This window comes from Cryptomeria japonica, chromosome 3, assembly GCF_030272615.1.
Source record: "Cryptomeria japonica chromosome 3, Sugi_1.0, whole genome shotgun sequence".
Lineage (NCBI taxonomy): Eukaryota > Viridiplantae > Streptophyta > Pinopsida > Cupressales > Cupressaceae > Cryptomeria > Cryptomeria japonica.
In genome coordinates this window covers 798764611-798784467 of record NC_081407.1, presented here as the reverse complement: position 1 = coordinate 798784467, position 19857 = coordinate 798764611, and the positions used below count along the sequence as shown (strand labels likewise).

The 19857-nt window shown below is 39.3% G+C and overlaps 1 protein-coding gene across 1 annotated transcript in view; it reads left to right on the top strand.

Annotated features, from left to right (window-relative positions):
• The window catches only part of LOC131075821 (ABC transporter A family member 11), a 153899-nt gene that overhangs the window by 31291 nt on the left and 102751 nt on the right, over positions 1 to 19857 (top strand). The window contains exon 2 of the mRNA XM_058012721.2: positions 2572 to 2803. Coding sequence (XP_057868704.2) covers positions 2572 to 2803 — 232 coding nt within the window. The remainder of the gene's footprint in view (positions 1 to 2571; positions 2804 to 19857) is intronic.

Here is a 19857-nt window from a genome sequence, read left to right as displayed (position 1 = left end):
TGAGGGTTGGGAGCGATTTTTTGATTTTGGGTTGATTTCCTCTTTTGTTGATCCTCCAAATTATAGTCAATGGATAGAACATGCTTTCCTTCATCCCTTCCAATCATAAAACATACTTTGATCTTGTAAGAATAATGCATATTTGAAAATCTCGCTCTGGACCCTCTCTGAGGGTCAGGAGCGATTTTTGCTACCTGGACCAAAATGCTTCACTTTTCATCTCAAAATCACTTTGCTAAGGAAGATGTCATCTTGTTCTTTGCTATGAATAAAAATTCATGTCCAAGAAAGGTCCAAAAATGTGCACACAAAGAAAATCGCTCTGGACCCTCTCTGAGGGTCAGGAGCGATTTTACCTTTCCTGGGCAAAAATCCTTCAATTTATCATCTTCAATCAAGTTTGGATACTTCATTATGCTCATTCTATCCTTCACCATGCCTTTGACGTCTCAAATTGACCAAATAAGGCTAGCAATGACCCCTATAAGATTTTTCGCTTTGGGCCCTCTCTAAGGGTCAGGAGCGATTTTTCTGTTTTCAACAAGGTCCTTCATCATTTCCAGTCGAAACTTCTTCAGGTGGGTGAAGAAAGTCATTTATTTTCCATTTATGATCAAAACTTGGTCTCTTTCCATTGCAAAATGAAGGAAATCAAAATCTCGCTCTGGGCCCTCTCTGAGGGTCAGGAGCGATTTTTCCCTTATCCTTCAAAATTCACCATCTTTCACGCCTCCAAACCTTCCAAACCTTCCAAAGCATCAAGTCATGTTCAATCATCCTTCCAAGAGACCCTGCACAAAGCAAATTAGAAAAGTCAGTGACAAATATGACTTAAACAACATTTTCGCCTTGGACCCTCAGCAAGGGTCAGGAGCGATTTTACCCTTTTTGGCCAAACTGCTTCAAATTTAAGTCTCAAACTGCTTCACAAGGCAAAGTCAGGTCATTTTCAAGGCCAGGAACTAGTTAGCAAGTCCATCAAAAATAAGAAATTGCACTCAGGATGAAATTCTCCCTGAGGGTCAGGAGCGATTTCTCTGTTTCAAGCATCATCTTGCTTCAAAAAATTGATCAAAACTCACCTAGGCAAGAACACACAATTTCTCCTTCAAAAATGCTAACACTTAGTCAAAATTGGATTTTACCCTAAAAACCTTTATTAGACCTAACCTGAGACCTATTTGACTCTCCTGAAAGACTTACCTAATTTCAATCATCTCAATTCTTCGGGAGGGCACTTAACAATTTTCCAAAATTTGATTGGACTTAGCCTGAATGACGCCCAAAAAGAACCCCGAAGGTTTTGCCCTAGTCCAGACAGACAACTCACTCACTCAAAACCCTAAAAACAGAGAGAAGAACAAGCAGAGAGAAGCAAAAACAAAGCAAAAAGAGGGGGTCCCCATTCTAAAGGGGCGATGTGTGAAATGGTCACAACAGGTTTGAATACGGTTCAGGTACGACCTTGGGTACGGCTTGGGTTCTTCTTGGGTGCCTGGGTTCTCTATGGGTTCCTCTGTGAAGGACCCACAAAGAATCCAAGCACCCAGGAAGCACCAAGGGCCGTACCTAAGCTTAATTTCATAAATTAAAACCTTAGTCTCACTCTCATAACTTTGTGACAGCATTTTTTATCAGAATATGCCAGCAAGCAAGCAATTAAATATTATTTCAGTTGCATTTGTGAGCTATACCTATGAACACGGGGTTAGTAAACTTTATATCAGCATTATTGAGATTGATTTCAGTTGATTTACATTATGCATATGTAGTAGTTGTTTGCTTATGTTTTCTGAAATCACTTTCCTTATGTTGTTAATGATTTGGTATTTTATCAAATGTTTGAAAAATGAAATTGAACCAGCTTCTACACTTGGCACAGCTAGTAGTAATGGCAATCCAATTGACTGTGATTGACCTTGATGCTTCTGCTGAAGAAAATGAATATTAAAATTGATTATAATTTCAATTTGCATTGTGTAATGACATTTTGAGACTTGAGTATTTTCATTTTTGCAAATTATGAATGAACTATCAAAATATTCTATTCATTGGCAATTATGGATTTATGAGTATCACTCTTCTTATAGTTCTACATTGATATAGTTTATATTTTTTAATTTTGATGTTTGAACGTATATATAAAATCAATATATATATATATAGACGTACCCGTACCCATACCCAGGGAATTTTTTTTTTTTTTGTCCGATTCCACGATTCCGTACTTGATTCCATATCCATACCTGAACCCAAATCTGTAACTAAGGAATTTTCAGTTATTTACATATTTGATATGTGTATTGCCATTCCTATCTCAATTATTTGCATCTTTGATACATGAATTAGCATTTTGATTCCAATTAGTTTCTTATTTGATGCCCATATTAGGATGCTGACATCAATTATTTGTTTTTTCCATGCCTGTATTAGCATTCCAACTGCAATTATTTGCATATTAAATAAATTTATTAGCAATATGATTTCAATTATTTGCATATTCAGTACATGCATTATTGTAGAAGCAGTCAATCAATATGGGAATTGTTAAGCTATTATATGATATTGCAGGTCAAAGGATTTGTAAGTCCAGCAGAAGTAGACCAATGGTTGGAAGCTAATCCAATGTACTGCCCAGGAGCTCTTCATTTCCATCAAAAAAATTCAACTGTGATTAGCTATGGAATTCAAACTAATTCTACAGCTAAGCAAAAGCGTGGGTATTCCGAGGAACCCACATTGAAATTCCAGATTCCTTTACAAGTGGCTGCTGAACGAGAGATTGCTCGGTATTTGATAGGAGGTGAGTCTGTATTGAAATTTTAACTATTTAGTTCTACTTAAATTTCACACTTTTTGATTTGTTAAATTGATTTCTGTTCTCCATAAGAAGTAAATTCTGCTTATTTCATTTTTTTTCGGTTTGTTAAATCGATTTTCATTCTCTGTGACAAGTCAATTCTTAAGCAGATAAAGTATAATTATTTAGGTTTGCCTTCATTTGCAACAAATTTGTCTAAATTGACATTTAATTATTATCTTTTTTGATTCATATATAGAGGAGACAATGAAAGCACTATTTGCGCTCTTATGCCAATTTATAGAAATGGGAGTGTACACAAAAAAAGATACAAGGGTAGTACATTTAAGTTTGGGACATTTACGATTCCTTGAGGAGCCTGGATCTTCTATTGTTAATTATGGTTAGAAATTACCCTGCCTTCACTACTTTGCCCTCTTTGAGGAGGGCAAACAAAAAGTCAACCCTAAAGATTTTATTGTATTTGTTGTGGGCATCATGAAGAGCCAAGTAATCCATGATGAAGTACCAGTGCCTTCACTATCCACAAGGTACAAAATATGCATGTTCTCTCAACAATAATTATCTCACTCCCTCTCTTTCCTTCCACTTCTTGAAGTAGCCCATTTTCCAGTCTCACACTTGTGATGGTTTGAATTAGTCCTCATTTTGGATTATTAGCTTTTTTGTCTTCCTTTCGATTTCAATTTCTTCACAGCTTTCTGATAGTGTTTATTGAAGAGGTTGAATTCATTTAGGTGTGGTTAGCTGTTTGTTTCCTTCCAAGTTTCTTTGTCCACATGGTGAACACATAATTTGAATTTTGTAATTAATGTTTGAAATTATTTTAAGCTAATGCCCCATGTACTTGTCTGCCTGTTCTGATTTCAAACAAGTTCTATTTCTTTTGTTGAACTCTTTTCATAATACCATTCTAGGCCACTTCTTAGTCTGCATGCTTCATGCTTTCTTCGATTAGCCTAGTAATTGAAGCATAAATATTTCCTCTAAAGGAAACACATTTGTTTCTACCAAAAGTATCTCCTAGGAGACAAAAGCCTTGATTTTGAAACTGCTTTTATTCAAGCATTTTGAATTCTCTTTATTTGTTTCCATTTCAAACTTGATGTGTTGTCGACCCAAATCATGTACCTTCAAAGAACCATTGGGATTTCAAATTATGCAAACAAGACCTTTTATCTCTTAGTTCCCCAATTATGCATCTTTACATCTACGGACAAATAATGCTATAATACACTTTGGACACATAGATATGCATTGCTTTAGTTAGTAATGTAATAACAACACATTAGTTATGTATGAAAAGTAAATTATAATCAAGTTACAACCACTTTGTAACATCTCCATTCAATAATATATAGTAGCCACACTCATTGAAGTTTGTGCCATCCGATTCTCTCAAAGTCCTTGCATTCATTATTCCAACATTTGGTATGAAAGCGAGGAGGATACATTGGTCTAGTGTGAGGAAGCTCTTGGAGAGTGTATGCTGATTGAGAAGATTGATTGGGGAGAGGAGAATTGTTGTCAAATCAAAGGAGAAATTTCTGTCACTGCTATCAAATCAAAGAACAAGTTTCTGTCAAGGGTTGACTAAAGAATGGATTGACTAAACTTAGGAGCTGACTGTTATTTTCTAGAGAGGCAAGTAAGGTTTTGTGGAGGTCCAATCTGTTTAAAAAAAAATAGTGATCAACCTGCTATCCTGATAGGGCTGACTGTTATCCTGTGAAGGTCAATTTGTTATCTTGCTAAGGCTGATTTGTTACAGTTTCTGACATTGACTAGGTCTTCCAAAATAATAGATTTTTTTTCTTGAAAACCCTGGTTGAGGGTGCTGCAAGACTGAACTTTTTTGTTAAAAGATTGTTGTTTGAGGATTAACTGTTTGTTGTCAAAGAACATTTGAAAAAGGGGACTGCTCTCAAGGTTCAACTATAAAAGACTGATTTACACGAGTGCCTGGGTATTGATTTTTTTCGAAACTCTACAATTGTTTGTTGCAAAACATACAAATTTTATATGTTTTTTTGGTGAAAGATCCTGCATTAGTCTAAAAATTTTGGTCTATGAGTTTCTGTAAACCCTAGTTTGCATGGTCACAGCCATATATTTTGTACTATTGTTTGGTATACCAGGTCACAACTACAAGAGGTGCATGTAGGTTATGTAATTTTAATAAGAAATTTTGGGTTCTTTCTTGTGCTATAGATGCTACACATTTACTGCTCTATCTGATAAAATGAATACATGAATTAATAATAGGGATGACAATGCATACCAGATACATAAGTAAAATATGTCTTTATTCACACATGAAATTATTACAGAAGAAGATCAGAGATGCTCAGCCAGGGCTTGGAGTTGATCTGAATAAATCACATTACTTTCCTTGACAATACACAATCTATTTAAGGACCCGACAATTTCGAAGAGGAACCATCAACCAATCGACGCTTATAACTACTTGAAGGCGACAAACGCTTAATACGAACAATTTGTGAAGGATGAAAATGTCAATCTAAATAAAATGGAAGCAATGCAATGTAAGATCTAAGGCCACACTCACACTCACTCTATAAAGCCTAAGAACTATGCATAAAATCAAAGATAAACAACAATGCTATAGCAAAGACCTTAGATTGCTCCATTGTTTCTTGATATTTTCTTGAATGCTTGATATGTGAGTTGCTCTCAGAATTTTAGCGTAGCCATGATAACACAATGGTAGGATGATAGCTTGATACTTGATAAATGAGGATGCTTGGTAATGATCCGATATAGATGTGCTAGGGGAAAATGAATGTGTGAAGGGTTTTATTTATATGCTTCAATTAAGATTTGATCAATGGTGGAGATTAATTAGAAAGATCAATGAATGAGAAAATTCTAGATACGGTAGGACCTAAAATTAGCACATGGATTGACGAGGTGAAAGAATTAAAAGGGATCAAATGCATAGAGGAAATAAATAAAATATTGATATTATTTATTTTTGGTGGGAAATTAAATAAATTATTTGAACTTTATTTAATTTTGGAAGAAGTGTTAGCTAATTGAATAGTTTTTGAAAATTATTTAATTAAAGTGGATCAAAAGAAATTAAAATTATTTAATTAATAGTGGAGGGAAAATGATGAATTTTTTTAAAAATAATATGGATAGGAGAAGTTGATGACATCATGATGAAATGGCGATGGAAATGCATATCTTTTTTAGATGTCTACAGAATTAATACATAGTCCAATAACCAATGTTATCAAAACATAGTAATAGACATTGTATGTTGACTACATCATTGCTCCTAAAAGAAAAAGTCGTCCTCTAGACGACAAGTAAACATCAATTAATATTATGGAAGATTGATGAAGGTATTGTAGATGGAGACTTGTACATGAACTTGGAAGTGTACCTTGCAAACTCGTACTTGTAGTATACTTGACAAATCAAATGAGTGCAGTAAGGGACTGGGGGCAACACCCCTAGTGGGGTCAAGGGGTAGCACCACTTGTGGGAGTCTAGGGGTAGCACACCTAGTAGGATCAAGGGGAAGTGCCCATCACAGGGTCCCAGGGCAGTGCCTTGGGCGTGCTTTCTTTGCAAAATAGGGTGCGGTCGAGTGGTAGAGCCCTCATGACCAAGCCCAAATTATGACCTTCAAAACCACATAGATCTTCATGGTGCATATCATTTTCATGATTTTTGAAGAGGCAAAAAGAAATGCTGACGAATCCTGAGAATAGAGATTTTGGAGTGTTTAGCCAATGTGTGATGTCAACTAGGAATCGAATTGCTTTCCGTATGCTCTCCCCAAGGGGACATTGAATAATGTCATATGATTTGGAAGTGTGCCTACAATATGTTGTGATATTTGATAATGATTGTTATACTATATGTTGAATGAAGTAGAACATACGTTGTTGAAACGAAAGCCTCTAGAAGGAAGACAATCTGTCGTATGATGTGCCAAAGTGTTGTCGTTGAAGGAAGATAATGTCGTTTTTGTTGTCACCAACTGATGGAGACAGGTAAAATGCTTAGCAAGCAAGCATCCCGCAAAGGTCACCAAAATGTTGTCATTTTTTGACACCCTTGGTCCATCGACGAGAACCGATTGAAGATATGTTCCATGGATCAGCGCTGCCCCAGTTGATCAAGGACAAAACCAATGGAATCATGAAATGTTAAGTGTTATCTTGTCAAGAGGCGACTTCGACCCTTCCCCTTTGCACCTTTCCTTCCAGAACCTAGAATCCTGGAACCTCGGAATTCCAGACCTCCTTTCCTCCCTTTCCTCCCAAAACCTCGGAACCCCAAAATTTTGGACCTCCTTTCCTCCCTTTCCTCCTTTCCTCCCATAACCCCGACATCCTAGACCACCTTTCCTCCCTTTCCTCCTTTCCTCTTGGAACCCCTGAATCCCACTGATATTTCAAACCTCCTTTCCTCCCTTTCCTCCTCTTCCGGACCTCGGAATCTCGGAACCCTAGAATCCTGGACCTCCTTTCCTCCCTTTTGGACCTCGAAATCTCAGAATCTCGTAATTTTGGACCTCCTTTCCTCCCTTTCCTCTCATTCCTCCGAACTCCAAGGTTCCTGACTCCTCTCCCCTTGGAGTGTTTTCTTGAGGGCCGACTTCCAACAACTTGCGACACTTCTAAATGACATGATCAACACTCAAGGCTCTTAATGCTCCACCAACCCTTGTGAGTTGTTTTCTTTCATTCATGGAGCTACAGGGGCACATTTAATGTTTTTTTGCAGGATTGCCATCAAGTAGAGTCCAAGGCCATGCTTATTTATGGTTTTACTTGATGGCCTTCATGTCAGGTCCGAATGCTCTGACTTTGGAATGTTAGGCAATCTACCTTCTAGAAGTGTTTTCCTTCTTGGGATTACCTTGTCAGGGTATGGATGGTGTTTACTCCCTACGGTGAATATGTTTTGACGTCACGGAATAGATGTAATGTTGCTAATTGGAACAAATGTGCATCTGGAAAGTCTTCATTCACCCCTTCTGGAGACTCTTCGGTCTTAATTCTCGACAGCTGGTTTGCAATCGCATGACTTTTTCCTGGCCGCACTATGATTGTGAAGGTAAACTCCTGAAGTAGCAACAACCATTGGCTCACCTGACCCTGAATTATTGGCTTGTTTACTAGGTACATGAGGGCCTGGTGGTCCACATAAAACGTGAACGGTGTCACAAGGAGGTAATGGCGAAACTTCTGTTCAGAGTAGACCATTCCAAGTGCCTCCCTCTCTGTCGTGTTGTAATTCTGTTCGGCCTTGGAAAGTAGCCAACTAGCAAAGAAAATGGGATGATCCAGTCCTTGCACGCCTACCTGCGCCAGAGTGGCACTGATGGCATAGTTGGAAGCATCTACATGCACGTGGAACTTCTTGTCCCAGTTTGGGTATGCCAAAATCGGTACACTCACCACACGAATGGTTCACCCTTCCTTGTCAGCCTGTTAAGGGGGTAAGAGATTTGTGGAATTGTTTTGATGAACCTGTGATAGTATCCGTGTGCCCCCCAGGAAATATTTAACTCCTGTCACTTCTACTGGGCTTTCCATGTTTACGATGACCCCTACTTTGTCTGGGTCTGTCTTCAACTCTTCCTGGCACACAATATGGCCCAACAACTTGCCTTGTGGTACCATGTGTTGTGATGTTTTCACACATTGCCCCATTGCAAATGGGGAACCCCCCACTTTTTTCGCTATCTAGGTTGGTTGTCTTAGCTTAGTTGTTGGTTGTTGTCGAGTCCTTTCTATTAACCTTTTGTTTGTAATTGCTCAGGAGTTGATCAAGTCTATTAACCTTTTGTTTGTAATTGCTCAGGAGTTGATCAAGTCTCTTTCTTAAGGATGAAGTGAGGTTCAACACTACTTTTGCCCAGCCAAGGCACGATCACTTCCACTTCTCCCAGCACTGTCAGTGGGTGCCCAAACCCGATCACACCCATTTACATTCCTCACCATTGCCATCACCATTCCACCTCTCCATCATTCATCCCTCCCATTTTCCTTTACCCCCCCTCTCCTTTCACTTCCTCCTCTTTCCCCACTTAACATTCCCCTTACCACTTCCCTCACATTCCTTCCACTTCACATTCCTCTCATACCTGCTGGGCCCTACAAAATCTGAAATGGAGATTTAAAAGTTTGTTTTAAGGCATAGCATTTCCTTTTGACTTCCTTTACCACTATAGCCTTGCTTGGGTCCCACCAATTAAATAATGGATGTAAATCAAATTTTCTAAGGCATTTCAAGCACCGACAGCAACACTTCCTTTGACTGTCCTAATCAGCATTGCAAGAGATGAATCATTTCCTTTGCTCCTTCATGGGAGTGAAAATGCACTTCCTTTGCCTCCATTTTGGAGCGAATCCCACTAAATGGCACTTCCATTGCACTTGAATGGGAGCGAACATGCACTTCCATTGCTCTTGGTTTGGAGCGAACATTTCTTAGAGGCTACTTCCTTTGCTCCGAATTTGGAGCGAATTTTTTAGAGTGCATTTCCATTGCTCCCATTTTGGAGCGAATTTCTTCTTATGCCATCAGATGGAGTTGATTGCATCTCATAAAGAGGAGAGTTGTATGGAGAAAAGTTTGGTTAAGTGATGAAGAACTTCCATTGCTCTTGGTTTGGAGCGAACATTTCTTAGAGGGATTTCCTTTGCCTCCAAATTGGACCGATCTCCTTTTTAAGCACTTCCATTGCTCCCATTTCGGAGTGAACTTCCCTTAAGTGCATTTCCATTGATCATGATTTGGAGCGAAATTTTTTAGAGGACACTTCCTTTGCTCCATCTTGGGAGTGAACTTCCTGTCAAAGACAAAACAAGGCATATAAGAAGCACCACCTAGGAGAAAAGAGGGCCCACTCAAAACAAAACTGATCCTCCTTTGAACAAAGCATGAGAAGAAGAATTTAGTGCCAGCAAGGATCAAAGGGACCCACCTAAAAAAAAACATGAAGAAAAGTCTTAACACCGCCTAAGAATAATGTAGGGCCCCACACATTAAGCAATCATGCTTTAACTCCAAAACAACCGATGGATATTAAAGAAAATAGGTGCCAGCTAAGTGAATAAAGCTGACTTAGACAAAGACAAGTCAATCTAAAATATAATCAAATAAAATAAACATTTTTGAAAAGCAAGTCGGCTTAATTGGATTGAGATGAAAAGATACATCCCTTCATCCAATAGTGCCTATATAGAGGGGTGTCTTAATTCATTCAAAACATTCTCTAATTCTGATCCACACTTAAAAGACACAGTGAATTTCATCTAAGACAGTAATTTTGTAATCATTTTGATCATTGCATTTGATCAAAATAGACTTAAAGCGGGCGATTTTGACTTTGAAAGCAGATAAGGGCAGAATTATGTGATTTGCATCAGACCTGTGTGTTGTACGAATCGCACACCCATCCCCGTCTTGGACAGGGACCCCCCCCAGTTTGTGCCTTTCTGTCCTGACCCTGAAATTTGGCTAAGTCTGGAATTTCCTGATCCTGAAATTTGGCTAACTCTGAAAAACTGAGGAAACCTCCAAAAACTAGAATTTGCAATATAACTCCTGGAGGGCCGAAACCACTCTCAAACATCCTGAAAGTATATATGGAATATAACTTAAAGTATAAGTGACATTTCCACACTTATACTTAAATGTTATATTCCATATGCTCAATTTCGGACCCAGCAGCCAAAAGTTGAAAAAGTTAAAAGTTGCCAAACGACCCTCAAGGTCCGAAATTCACTTTAAACATCATTTTCGGACCCTAGGGCGCGAAATTTCTAAATATGACAAAATCGCAAAAAGTGTTTCAAGGTCCGAAAAACACTTTAAGTGTCCATTTTCGGACCTTGGGGCGAAATGTTTAAAAAGGCGATTTTGCAAAAGTGTTTCAAGCTCCGAAATCACTTAAGTCCCTCTTTTCGGGCCCTTGGAAGAAAATGAAAGAAAGTGCGAAGTTTTAAAACGGACGCTTCAAGTCTGAAAACCCGAAATATTTATTTTCGGACCCTTGGGTTTAAAAACGCGAAATATAAAAGGACGCACTAGGTCCGAAATCTGGGTAAATTCGCCAAAAGACGTTTAGCATCCGAAACTCCGAAGTTCATTTTAAAATCGCGAAAACTCACAAATTTGTAAAAACGCCTTCAAACTCCGATTTTGTAAACATGTTTAGGCCCGGAGTTCACTTATATTGCAAAAGGTGGTTTAGCTCCGAAAATGAGAGTTCGCCAAAAACGTGAAAAGCTCTGAAAATACACTTAAGTGTCCATTTTCGGACCCTAGGGGCGAAATGTTTGAAAATCGCAATTTTTGCAAAATATGTTGTAAGCTCCGAAAACACTTTAGATGCTCATTTTCGGACTTTGGGGAGAAAACTAAAAACGTGAAGAGTTGCAAAGTGGCCCTTAGCTCCGAATTTGCCTTTAAAATTTGCGAAATATATGTAAGCTCCGAAATTTGCAAAAGGATGGCAAAGGTCCGAAATTCGCCTTAAGTCCTCAAACTTCGGACCCATGAGCCAAAAGTGAAAGGTTTTGAAAATTCAAAAGTTCAAATGCTCCGAATTTGCAAAGAACGCCAAAAGGTCCGAAGTTTTTGCAAATTTCAAAAGGTGCCCTCCGTTCTCCGAAATTTACCAGAAAAGCATGAGTTAGAGTTTTAGAATCTGCAGAAGCTCTTCAAACCTCCAGAATCGCGCCATAAACCCATTTAAAACGTCCAAGACTCCAAAGGTAAAATACGCAGAAGTAAAAGACCAAGGATCAGATTTCACAATCGAGGAGAAAGAGAAGCATTTTCAAGATACATCTCGCAAAGAGCTTCTCAAGCCAGACGTTGTAATTAAATTTAATGTTTGTTAAATTAAATTATTTAATTGTTCAAATTGATTTAATTAAGTGAAATTGGTTGATCGCAGGACGTCATCGAAGAACCAGGAGAAAGACCTGAAATGCAAATCGAGGAAGGATTGCAATTCAAGGCCAGGCGCTGAAGATTGGAAAAGAAAAGATGCAGGAGCGCAAGAGCAACCAAACATTGGGAACCGTGCCGCTGAACAAAGATGAAGTCCACCACCAGGACCACAGACCAAAGAACACTCTGAATGCTGCAAGTTTGTGCATTCTCAAAAAGCACATAGTTGGATTTAAGTCCAGAAATTCAGTTTTAAAGCTGAAATTGCTTTATTGTAAACTGCCTATGGGTCTCGTGCAAGATATTTTTGTGGATAACTATTCCCAACCACCAAGAAGATTGGATAGACCTGAATTAAAGCCAAATAGTGGCAGGTAGTTGAGATAGTTGCTGGTTGGATAACTGAGAATTAATTCGGCATTGGGCAAGGCTGTCAGCTTCTGGAAGACAGATCAGGACCTTGGGATGCAGTCCATCCTGGCCTCTGATTCAAAATTGTAATATCTATAAAAGGTAGAGGCCTTTCTTCTGTAAAGGGTTAGATTGTTAGAGATTGAGAGATTGTTAGATAGTGAGATGGTTAGATAGTTAGATTTTAGAGTTAGAATAGGTTAGATCTTAGCAATAGCATAGAGACGCTGCAAAAATTGTTGTAATAGGCAGTTGAAATCAATATATAAACATTGATTTGGTGTTTATTGTCTTGTTTTCATCTTGTTTGCATGGTTTCTTTCAGCATTTTAGATAGATCTTTCTATTTTGGGTGTGCAGGTATTTGATAGATTCGGGCTCATACCACTGAGGATATGCTGATTGTGTATCCTTTTGTGTGGTTAACCTGAGCCTTCGATTGTGCTTAGTTCAATTGCAGGTGTCCGTCTGAGCTGCGCCAAAATTGGGTGCTTAGCCGTGCGTCTCCAATCTGAATATCTTCCAAGTTCCTTTGAAGATTGCACCGTTCCTGCAAGGTTGTGAGCCATTCTGGCCAAGCAGGAATTGGTTATGTTGAATCTGTCTACCCGCATACCCGTGTTGTTAGTTTTAGATCTCCTAAACCTTTCCTTTTGCTCTTTATTGCGTAATTCGAGAATCACAGCAGACTAGCTTGTTGCAAATCGTAAGTCCCCCTTGTGTTTCCAGGATAAACACATCAAGCCACTGAGAGATCCTGCAGTCAAGACCTGACAAAAGAAACCTTGAGGTAGTCTCCTTTGATCAAACTTAGAAAACAGCATTAGAGACTTCCTTATCTCAAGAGAGAGTAGGATAATCAGTCGGCTATTCTATTCTGCGTTGGCCGTATGGAGTTTGCAGCGATGCGATTTCATCCACGTCAACAAAATTGGCGCTAGAAGGAGGGCTATGATGAATGTCTAAACAGCCAAATTCGCATCATATCAGCTTGCATTTTCAAGGAGTAACTTTATAGCTTTTACCCTCGGCACGCAACAAAATTGGGGAGGGTGCCTTAACAGTTCCTTGCAGCAAGTTGAGTCAAATCGACCTTTTAAATGCTATATTCGGGATATGCAAGATCCCTGTTAAACCAGAAAAGCCAAAAAATCAGAAAACCAGAAAACACCAAAAATATTTCTGAGTCAATATGTTGAGCGAGTCGCTTCATGAAGACTGTCTACAGTCCGAAATTTTTCAAATCCAACAAAAGCTAAGTTTGCAGCTATATCCCAGGCAACTGTCCGAATTTGCATCTTCGGCTCATTGCAGAATTCATGACACCACAGCACACGATGAACTGAGTTGCTTGACATTTTTGTCAAGGGTCGAGTTCGCATTACAGGGGCAGATATTCTTTTGGGATGTCCCCAAACCAGAGGCGACTTTACAGCTGGATATCCCGAGTCCTCCGTCCAGGATCGAAGAATTTACAAGGTTCAAGAATTTGATTGAGAATCAGTTTGGTCTCGAAGAGGAGTTATGCTTGGAGAACATACTGTCACCTTGGTGGTGCAGAATTCATCGCACCCCACATTCAGAGTTCACCTGCTCGCTATGCATAGAAGCAGTTAGTCAAGTCAAAGCCCAATTTGGACTACCAGAAGAACCGGAGGAGGGCATCACCAGCAAAGTGTGGAGTGCCTACCTTGCTGCAGACGAGTATAGACGAATGCAAAATCCATGCAGCGCCGCACTCCTCGATGGTGAAAGGGTGGAGTTGCCAATTGCTAAGCAAGATGGATCGGTCAATCAGACCAAGGCAGCAAATGAATTTGTTATCCCTGCAACTAATGAGAACAATGTTCAAGAGGACGATCAAGGGAGCTTTGTGGATCAGCCACAGGTTGAAGAGCAATTTGCAGCAGCCCCACAAATGGACGATGCAGTCCAAGAGTTCGTCAAGGATGTTTTTGAGGGCCAATTAATTGAACAATCCCTGCTGTTTGAAGGCGTGCTGGCAGAGGTGCCTAAGGCTGCATTGTTCACACGATATGAAGATGCACCAACAGACGATGCACCCCTCTTTCTTGAGTTCGAGTTCGGTTTTGAGATTAACTATCAGCCTGCGCCACCCAATGAAAAATCAGATGCTGATTTGCACACTTTGGACGCTATTGAGATGTTGCACCACCAATGGCGACCTTCGGACACAGCTGTTGAAGCCTTCCCGCCGCACAATCCACCGTGCAAAACTCTGCATGACTCGGAAACCCGCCAGGTTGTTTCTTTCTCTCTTGCTGTTAATTCTGAAAATTTTCCATTTAATTTTGAATATTCTAGAAAAACAACCTATAAATGGATTAACCACGGACCTAATGAACTCCCTCAGTTAATAATTTTGCCCAATGTCTTGGTTAAACTTGAGAGTGGCCAACTGAAAATTTTCTTTTCAGAGTACAAAGACAAACCAGCCAAACTGAGAACTGTTCCCACTGCCCTGTTACTGCTGCATATACTGGAAAATCACCCCGGGTCGGGAACACATGCATATAGTCCACCTTTTGTGCAGTCGATCTTTTCTTGTACATAGTTAGTTTAGTTTTCGTTTCTTGTTTTGTGAATAGTTTGTTTTCTGTTCTAGCTTAGATTTCCCTGTTTTCTGCTTTAGTTTAGTTTGCTTTCCGTAGTGTAGGTGTCCTTTCGGAACGGGTTGTCTCCTTGTCAGTTTTTGAAGGGGTTTGTTTGCTTTTCCCAGCTCTGGTGTACAAGGTCAGGAAGTTTTTTTCCGGCTCATTTCTTGGATGCCGACTTTGGTAGAGCGCCTAATTGACGGTTGCCCCCGTAGTTAGTCCATTTTGGTTTAAGGCTTAGTCAGTCTAAAAATTTAGTTGCTTACTGCGTCTTGTCACCAACGTTGTGATCACTGCACTTTTAAACGCTTAAAACGCTTAAGTTTGTCGTTTTATCAAAGGGAGGTCACTGCAAGTGAAAAAAATTCTGAAGCTCTGCTTCAGCGACCACTGTAACACTCAATCCCACGTAGGCTTTACTGCTTACCAGCCAAGGTGAAAAAGTGAAAATAAAAGGGAAAAATCAAAAGAAAAGAAATTGAAAAACAAAGAAATATCAAATTGCTTGGCTTTGGGAATGTAGACACCTCTGCCGATTTTCAATTATCGGAAACAGAGCAATCTCTATGAGCTTACAGGCGATAACTCCGCCGGGGCTATAGACGCTTGCTGACAGCAGGGCTCTATCCAGGTTGCTTTTGAAGTTAGAGTCGCTCTACGTAAATTGCATTAACTAAACAATGATATCTCAACCTTCTTTAGGCTTGAATGAACTTCACTGCACACACTCGATTTTTTCAAGGTTGGTGACTTGATTCAGTTTGCGACCTCATTTTTACTTTGAATCTGTCTTTTGTCATTTGGGTTGTTTTGTGGGGTATATATTAGAGATTCTCGGGTTCGATCCGGATAGTCATCCTTGAAATGTTTAGGAACATTTCCCAGCCGAGTCGCCATTTGTTGTACGAATCGCACACCCATCCCCGTCTTGGACAGGGACCCCCCCTAGTTTGTGCCTTTCTGTCCTGACCCTGAAATTTGGCTAAGTCTGGAATTTCCTGATCCTGAAATTTGGCTAACTCTGAAAAACTGAGGAAACCTCCAAAAACTAGAATTTGCAATATAACTCCTGGAGGGCCGAAACCACTCTCAAACATCCTGAAAGTATATATGGAATATAACTTAAAGTATAAGTGACATTTCCACACTTATACTTAAATGTTATATTCCATATGCTCAATTTCGGACCCAGCAGCCAAAAGTTGAAAAAGTTAAAAGTTGCCAAACGACCCTCAAGGTCCGAAATTCACTTTAAACATCATTTTCGGACCCTAGGGCGCGAAATTTCTAAATATGACAAAATCGCAAAAAGTGTTTCAAGGTCCGAAAAACACTTTAAGTGTCCATTTTCGGACCTTGGGGCGAAATGTTTAAAAAGGCGATTTTGCAAAAGTGTTTCAAGCTCCGAAATCACTTAAGTCCCTCTTTTCGGACCCTTGGAAGAAAATGAAAGAAAGCGCGAAGTTTTAAAACGGACGCTTCAGGTCTGAAAACCCGAAATATTTATTTTCGGACCCTTGGGTTTAAAAACGCGAAATATAAAAGGACGCACTAGGTCTGAAATCTGGGTAAATTCGCCAAAAGACGTTTAGCATCCGAAACTCCGAAGTTCATTTTAAAATCGCGAAAACTCAGAAATTTGCAAAAACGCCTTCAAACTCCGATTTTGTAAACATGTTTAGGTCCGAAGTTCACTTATATTGCAAAAGGTTGTTTAGCTCCGAAAATGAGAGTTCGCCAAAAACGTGAAAAGCTCTGAAAATACACTTAAGTGTCCATTTTCGGACCCTAGGGGCGAAATGTTTGAAAATCGCAATTTTTGCAAAATATGTTGTAAGCTCCGAAAACACTTTAGATGCTCATTTTCGGACTTTGGGGAGAAAACTAAAAACGTGAAGAGTTGCAAAGTGGCCCTTAGCTCCGAATTTGCCTTTAAAATTTGCGAAATATATGTAAGCTCCGAAATTTGCAAAAGGATGGCAAAGGTCCGAAATTCGCCTTAAGTCCTCAAACTTCGGACCCATGAGCCAAAAGTGAAAGGTTTTGAAAATTCAAAAGTTCAAATGCTCCGAATTTGCAAAGAACGCCAAAAGGTCCGAAGTTTTTGCAAATTTCAAAAGGTGCCCTCCGTTCTCCGAAATTTACCAGAAAAGCATGAGAGTTAGAGTTTTAGAATCTGCAGAAGCTCTTCAAACCTCCAGAATCGCGCCATAAACCCATTTAAAACGTCCAAGACTCCAAAGGTTAAATACGCAAAAGTAAAAGACCAAGGATCAGATTTCACAATCGAGGAGAAAGAGAAGCATTTTCAAGATACATCTCGCAAAGAGCTTCTCAAGCTAGACGTCGTAATTAAATTTAATGTTTGTTAAATTAAATTATTTAATTGTTCAAATTGATTTAATTAAGTGAAATTGGTTGATTGCAAGACGTCATCGAAGAACCAGGAGAAAGACCTGAAACGCAAATCGAGGAAGGATCGCAATTCAAGGCCAGGCGCTGAAGATTGGAAAAGAAAAGATGCAGGAGCACAAGAGCAACCAAACATTGGGAACCGTGCCGCTGAACAAAGATGAAGTCCACCACCAAGACCACAGACCAAAGAACACTCTGAATGCTGCAAGTTTGTGCATTCTCAAAAAGCACACAGTTGGATTTAAGTCCAGAAATTCAGTTTTAAAGCTGAAATTGCTTTATTGTAAACTGCCTATGGGTCCCATGCAAGATATTTTTGTGGATAACTATTCCCAACCACCAAGAAGATTGGATAGACCTGAATTAAAGCCAAATAGTGGCAGGTAGTTGAGATAGTTGCTGGTTGGATAACTCAGAATTAATTCGGCATTGGTCAAGGTTGTCAGCTTCTGGAAGACCGGTCAGGACCCTGGGATGCAGTCCATCCTGGCATCTGATTCAAAATTGTAATATCTATAAAAGGCAGAGGCCTTTCTTCTGTAAAGGGTTAGATTGTTAGAGATTGAGAGATTGTTAGATAGTGAGATGGTTAGATAGTTAGATTTTAAAGTTAGAATAGGTTAGATCTTAGCAGTAGCATAGAGACGTTGCATAAATTGTTGTAATAGGTAGTTGAAATCAATATATAAACATTGATTTGGTGTTTATTGTCTTGTTTTCATCTTGTTTGCATGGTTTCTTTCAGCATTTTAGATAGATCTTTCTATTTTGGGTGTGCAGGTATTTGATAGATTCGGGCTCATACCACTGAGGATATGCTGATTGTGTATCCTTTTGTGTGGTTAACCTGAGCCTTCGATTGTGCTTAGTTCAATTGCAGGTGTCCGTCTGAGCTGCGCCAAAATTGGGTGCTTAGCCGTGCGTCTCCAATCTGAAAATCTTCCAAGTTCCTTTGAAGATTGCGCCATTCCTGCAAGGTTGTGAGCCATTCTGGCCAAGCAGGAATTGGTTATGTTGAATCTATCTACCCGCATACCCGTGTTGTTAGTTTTAGATCTCCTAAACCTTTCCTTTTGCTCTTTATTGCATAATTCAAGAATCACAGCAGACTAGCTTGTTGCAAATCGTAAGCCCCACTTGTGTTTCCAGCATAAACACATCAAGCCACTAAGAGATCCCGCAGTCAAGACCTGACAAAAGAAACCTTGAGGTAGTCTCCTTTGATCAAACTTAGAAAACAGCATTAGAGACTTCCTTATCTCAAGAGAGAGTAGGATAATCAGTCGGCTATTCTATTCTGCGTTGGCCGTATGGAGTTTGCAGCGATGCGATTTTATCCACGTCAACACTGTGGCAAACATAAAATCAGACTCAGAATCAGGTGTTTCCAGATAGCAAAATACATTTCCAGATTTAAAAAGGGGTTTTCACACTTAATTGATGAGGTTTTGGTGTGATAAGGGTGTATTGATTCAGCTAAAATTATATGATTCAAAATGTTTTCTTTTCCAGGTCTGATTTGAGAATCATAGCAAGGAGTGAGGAAGCACATTCAAGATTACATCAAGATGGGATGCAACACAAGGCAAGCATGGCATTCATGAGGAAGGATTTCACCAGCAAGCACAAGGACACCAAGGAAGGTGACTACACAAAGGAGGACTTTGAGGTATTCAAGAACTCTTACTGCATCATAATGACACGAGGAAGGCAAAACTCTAAAGTATAAAGGAGAGATCATACAATCACCTCAAGGCAAGATAAGCAAGCAAGGGTAGAAGCTCAACAATACTTCCTATCATCATCACCACATTGAGCAAACTTGTGATATGGAGTATCAAGAGATATCGCTTGAGACATCAACACTTGCTTGTAATGTTGAGTATCAAATCTACCAAGTACAAGTGCAAATTGAGGTGGCATCCCAGTCACTCTCACCCAATCAGAGGTGTTCCACGTCAGCATGTCTAGATGCAATGTACCTGACTCGTCCATGATGGCGCAAACTCCAATGTACCTACCCCCACTATCTATTGGTTGAATACTCCAGAGATGACATGTGTCAAAGTGTTGTAATTATTTCATTGGCCAGAATAGAGTTTGTTGTAACAAACCCTAATTAGGGTTTCCTTGTAAAATCTTGGCCATTGATGGAGATTCAATCCTGACCGTTCATTGTAATGAGCTCTCTATATAAAGCTCAAGTTCTTCATTTGTAAAGGTTAATAGAAGGATAATAGAATAGAATAGTAGAATAGTTAGTAATTGATCAATAGATAATAGCTAGTTAGCAATTAGAGTAGAAGTTAGACTAAGAGAAGGCAAAGATTGTTGCCAAAACCTTGTTGTAAAGAACATATGATTTCATTGAAGTTATGTTGAATCAATGTGTCATTTCAACAAGTTGCATGGTCTCTACTTCTCAATTCATTTGCTTTCATGTTGATTAAATTGAATGGAGTAATGTGTTGAATCCATTTAGTCCATACCACTAGCCTCTTGCTGATTGTAAGAGTACCTTGTGTGGTCAACTGGAAAAATATGAGCTTAACTTCAAATTGTTATATATCCATTGCTTATGCATTAACTTCAATGGTAATCAATGTTTGATGGTAATGATTTGAATATCTTTGAATTATCCCTTAG